The sequence below is a fragment of the Arachis duranensis genome, unplaced genomic scaffold (genome assembly GCF_000817695.3).
Source record: "Arachis duranensis cultivar V14167 unplaced genomic scaffold, aradu.V14167.gnm2.J7QH unplaced_Scaffold_165934, whole genome shotgun sequence".
Classification (NCBI taxonomy): domain Eukaryota; kingdom Viridiplantae; phylum Streptophyta; class Magnoliopsida; order Fabales; family Fabaceae; genus Arachis; species Arachis duranensis.
The window spans coordinates 672962-679039 of NW_026264258.1; the positions used below are offsets into that span (position 1 = coordinate 672962).

The 6078-nt window shown below is 28.1% G+C and overlaps 1 protein-coding gene across 1 annotated transcript; it reads right to left on the reverse strand.

Moving 5' to 3' along the window:
- Window positions 1-2224: 2224 nt before the first annotated feature.
- Window positions 2225-5143, reverse strand: LOC107477864 (protein PIN-LIKES 3-like; the record flags this gene model as incomplete). Its single annotated transcript, XM_021129818.2, has 4 exons — window positions 2225-2349; window positions 3114-3299; window positions 3403-3455; window positions 5019-5143. Coding segments are annotated over 4 exons (489 nt in total), but the record flags the coding sequence as incomplete, so codon positions are not given.
- Window positions 5144-6078: the final 935 nt, after the last annotated feature.

Genomic DNA, 6078 nt, shown 5'->3' on the forward strand with positions numbered 1-6078 from the left:
TTATGTTTTTATTTTTTAATATATTTTTTATTTTTTTATTAATAGTTAAGGACAATTTGGTCAAAAAATAAAATTGAGATAAAAAAAGGACGATTTTATAACGTTTTGTAATGTTGGGGATGATTTTAATAACAAAAAAATGTTGAAGACGAATTTGATTTTTACCCAGACCTTAGGGACAAAAACAGTACTTAACCCTTAAAATAACATTCGACTACTTATTAAAATGACCATCCAATATTTGTTAATTGCATATAATTAAAATGATCAAACAAAATAATCATCCAATTAAGAATTAAAATAACCATCTACATACGTAGTAAATTGAACATGCAGCATCTAAATTCGTCCATTAATATATATACCTTAGCCGGAAACCTCTGCAACACCATGAAACAAAGCACTCACATTCTTGATATCATCAATCCGATGCACCACATCCACCGGAGGTAACCCACTGAACTCCAAATCACTGTACACGTGGCACCATCCCCACCCGCTGTATGTCGCAGATGATGATGCTAGGACGTTGAAACCCGCCGACTGCCGGGGGCTGTACGACCGCCGCATTGGTGGGCTATGCGACGGACGCAACGTGCACGAAGGGGGTGTCTTCGTCGGACGCTCTCAGACAGTTGGACGGTGTCGGATTGCGTTCTGGATGACAGACGATGGTGATCTTTACAGCTTCAGTATAGAGAGAGTAAAAAAAACTGCCTAAGCTGCTCGAGCGAATGACACAAACTGCGTGATGGTTTTGCTCGAGCGTTCACGGTGTGCATGATGACGTCAGTCAGAGCTATGAGCGACAATGGCTGTTGTTGGTGGCGGCACGACGCTAGTGAGACAAGAAGAGAATGTACGAGAAGGAAGTCACATCAAGAAAGAGAAACTGTCTTTGTAGTGTATGTAATTGTTGCAAATCCTTATTTACTTTAAATTTTAAATGGCTCCACAAGAGCCCACTGTCAAGCTATTGACATTAAAGAAGCGCTTATTGGGAGGCTTTAATTATCATTTAATGTTAATTTTATTTTTATTTTTATTTTTATTGTAAACGTTGTATATTAAATTTATTGTCTCCCTATATTTATCATGTTAATTTGGACTGAGTAGTATTAGATTCTATTGGAGTTTTATCTATAGATTTCGTATTTAATATGTGGCACCAAATAGTATATTAACGTGAATTACGTTTTAAATTTTCAAATATTAGATTGATTTATCATTTTATATTTTAGGGACAAATTAAAACGTGAGTATTTACTTTTAAAAGTATAATAGTTATATAAAATTTGTTTACTATTAAATATGGGTAATAATGACAAATGTGAGATTATAATTATTTAAAATAATAAATACTTTATTCTNAAAATTTAAAAAATATCTCTAATTATGATTTTATTTTAATTTTATCCTACAAATTTTTAAATTGCATTAAATATGTTTTTTATGCTTAATTTTTTAAAAAAATTAAGAGTAATAATTCAGCAATAATTTTATAATAATAATTTTTAACATAAACAAATCAGACATAGTTGTCATGCATTATTATTGGATTATATATATATTAGTCCTAAGCTTTTTAAAAATTTAACTGTTAGAGATATACTTGATGTAAATTAAAAATTTTAGAGATAAAAGTGAAACAAAATAAAATTCAAGAATATTTTTAAAATTTTTGACAAATTAAATTTTAAGGACAAAAAAAATATTATATATATATATATATATGAAAATGATAGTTAGGAAAAAAATAATATTGTGTATGACGAAACTCCTTTAATTTTTTTTGGGTGACTAAATAGAAAAAAAAGAAAAAAGAGACAAAACCAAATTAATTGACTAGGGTCATATCTAAATCTATTAGATGTTGAAGTTCACTCCATAGTTGGCTCCAATTCGAGTGAATGTCCGTGCCAGAAGCAGCTGCTTTAGCCGGCAACACTATTTGCAGTCTTCTAAATTAAAAAAAATAGAGACTCTGAATTCAACACTATTTGTATGACGAAACTCCTTTAATTTGATTATATGTAATAGATATAATTATTATTATCATATGGATACCTCCTATATATTCGGAAAAAGAAAAGAAAATTTCAAAGAAGAGAACCAAATGAGAATGAAATAGTTAATAATTAAAGGGTGAATTTGTTCCCTTCTTTTTGTTTTCTATCTTGAAACAATTAAAATATATATTATTTGAATAACGCTTGAAAATGAGTCAGTCGAGCATCCACATGAAGAAAGTGCACCAAAGAGTGAGAGTAAATGTAGAAACTGCATAGGTCCATAGCATTATTAAGGAACATTCACTTTCAGCAACCCCAAGCAACTGAGCAATTGTTCCTGCATGCACATGCATTCAACCTTAATTAATTAATTAATTAGCGTTGACAAATTATAATTACACAGTCTTATTATTGTTTATTAGCTTCTTGTCGATCAAGTCGTATTTTTAGAATATAGATGTATGTATATATTTTACATGCTATAAACGCATATAAATCAATTATAATCTAGTGATTAAGGATCGTAGGTAAAAAATTTTCATTTTTTGAAAAGTACATAGATAAAAAATAATAATAAAATATTTAAAAAAATTTAATTACTTTAATTTATCGATCCTATAATTTTACTGAATTTTCGATTAGATATCCTTATACTTTTTTTTCTCAAGTGGATCTCTATATATACCATATTAGATTTTGTAATTGACAGAAATATTAGAATTAACTGAATATTCTGTTAAACAAAATAAATATGTCTAACACTTGACTGAATATTTCGTTTTATTTAATAGAATATTTCGTACCTAATTAAAAATTCAGTAAAATTATAGAGATCAACAGAATAATTAAATCTTAAAAAAAATAAGTCTCATTATTTAGACACTACTTAAACAAACATGTGATGATAATAGTCTAAATTTTAGTGTTATATCAAAAAAAATTAGTATATATTGCCTTCACTAACAATGTATAAATCTATTCTCTTAATTAAAACTTAGGCTTATATATTTAAACTCTGATTATCACATACAAATTTAGATATTAATAACTCAAAAAACCCCTAATTATTACAAATAAATATGTGGATTGAATTGATCATACCTACAGAAGTTGCAGGAGGAAGTGCATACTGAAGCATAAGAACAAACTGATATAAATTGTATGATCCAACCAATCCCCAATAATATGCAGCCTTAACAATCAAAACACCCAATAATGGTGATAATATGAACCGCACTACCGTAATCCCTATTATTAGATACCAGCTTATTCCTGATTGCTTTAAACCTGTCAAATAAATTTGGAATAACATTTAAATAAGTAAGAAAAATTGTCAAATTTGATATGTAAAAAAAAAAAGTATAATTACAATTGATAAAATTAAATATACCATCAAGAAGATTTGCTCCTACTATCAAAGTCATGGACACAATTGTTCCTTCCCTGCGATTAGGTATATAATAAGTTTTTTTTTTTTTCATTCAATGGGACAATATAATAATAAGAACACGTTATATTCCATGTATATAAAAAATTAGCTATAAATAATCAACTATCGTATATATAAATATTAGGGTTAAGTACGATTTTGGTTTTTAAGATAAGGATTAAAATTTTTTTTTGTCTTTAACTTTTTTTTCTTACAAAATCGTTCCTAAAATTTAACTTAATTTTAAAATCGTCATTTTTATCAAAATTTCAATTTTGGTGGGTTAAAAGGAGAAAGGGAATCACGCTTTGGGGGAGGGGGTTCGGGGAAGGAAATTCGCCGTTGCTGTTTTTCGCCGTTCGTCGTTGCTCCTCGTTGTTCGCATCTTCGCCACTACTAGATCTCACAATTGGATCTCGCAACTGCTCTTCTTCTTTGCTCAACGTCGACGCCAGCAGATTCGCGAGGGTGGATGTCACACGCCGCTCGGCGTTTCTGCTCCTCCTTCTCGCTCAGTCACTACTGTTCTTTGTCGGTCGCCGCTGCTCTTTGTCACTCGTCGTTGTGCTTCGCGTCCTCGCCGCTGTGCTTCCTAGGGTTCTAATTCTATTTCTGATTTGTTAATTTTGTTAATTACATTATTGTCTTCTATTTCTACTGTTAATTATATTGTTGAATTTTTTTATTTGTGGATTTGTTGATTTTGTTAATTACATTATTTTTTATTATGATTCTATTATTGTGGTAGATTCTAATTTCATTCTGTTTCTATGGTTCTGCTTCTATTTCTTTTGCTTCTGATTCTAATTTTATTATCCATTGTTGTTGTTGATGCTTTTGGTTGTTTCTTCTTCTATTTCTTTTGTTGTTGTTGTTGTTCTTCTTCTTCTTCTTTGGAGTTAAGAGAGATAGTGATAGAGATTATACAGATTTGTTGATACTTCTGGTTTCTTCTGCTTCTGGTTTTAGTTGTCTTTTTTTTACGTTTATTACATTGTTTCATTGTTGTTATTGCTGATGCTTTGATGAAGAAGAAGAAGAAAAAAGAAGAGATGATGCTGTGATAGAAAAAAAAAGAAGAAGAATAGAAAATGAGGATTTTGGAGATGAAGGGAAAAGGTATTTTGGTCTAAAGAACGATTTTGAAACTAAGTTAAATTTTGGAGACGATTTTGTAAGCCAAAAAAGTTGGAGACGAAAAAAATTTTCAACCCTTATCTTAGAGATAAAAATCGTATTTAATCCTAAATATTATTTGAAACCTCATAAAATTAAAAATATTATATTACTATAAATAAATTTATTTCATTATTCGTCTAATTCTATTAAAGGTTTGATTATTGTAACAGTTTATTTTTTTTATTAAAAAATGTATGAAATAATTTATATAAATATATGTAAATATATAGCAATTGATTTGAGTGTATATAGAATATTTTTTAAATAAGAATGATGTGTAATAGCTAGGTTTTTTTTTTTGTAAATTGATAGGATTATATAATAGTTTGAAGCTTTCATACTATATATAGTAAAAAAAAACACGAGACAAGCAAATTAATTAAATTAAGATCACATACCCTACCAAAGCTATAGATTTGATAATAGCACGAAGAGGAGCATCATCACCAACCATGAGCTTTTGAATTGGAGAGACTGCTCCAATGATAAATCCTATGATCTGACCAATGCAAAGAGAACCAGAAAATATCAAATAATAATGATATAGGTAGCATTAATAATTAATAATAACCATATATATATATTAATGGAAGCATATACATATATAAATATGAAATAATGATCAAATATAACATTATAACAATACCACTGCAATTGTTGATGGTGTAAACACCATCTCGAGCTTGATATATTTATTACATTTCGTAATTGGCCATGTAATATAATCCAAGAATGACATCTGCAATATATATAATAGAAAATTATTGTAAACTGGTGGCATTCATAATTAATTGACCTATTCAATTTTAATTCATTTTACATGCATGGTTCTAGAGTTGATATTTAATTTATCGATAATATTAGAAAAATAAAAAAAAAATAATCAAAACTTATTTTATTTAATATTTATACTCTTTAATTTATCGATAATATTCTAACTTATTTTTTAATTAATTTTTTTTGTTACCAAATATTTTCTTTAACTTATTTTCAACTTAGTTCGTTGTGCATTGTTATTCCTTCATAATTCAGAGATTAAACTTCTCATCATTGATTCCATTATAAGAGAAGTTAAATTTTATTCAATAATGAAAGGAATATATATGCAATAAATAATTATTAAGCAGATATTATGGTATTACCTTGTTCCCAATTCTGTTATTAGATATTGACTCATCATATTGAATAGAAATGTTATCAGAGCTGACTATGTTTGTTGAAGGAATAATCAATGATTCAGTGATGGTTGAGTAATCACTACAAGTGTTCATAATTTCAGTGTTCCTTTCCATATTTGCCCCCATGATGATATACAAATATGTCCAAATAAAAAGTGAAGACACCTGAGATATATCAAAAACTGATCAATTATTTATTTGGTATAAGAAATAGATCTCATTCTTCATGAAATAGCATAATATATATATATATATATATAATTAATTTAAAAAAAAAAAA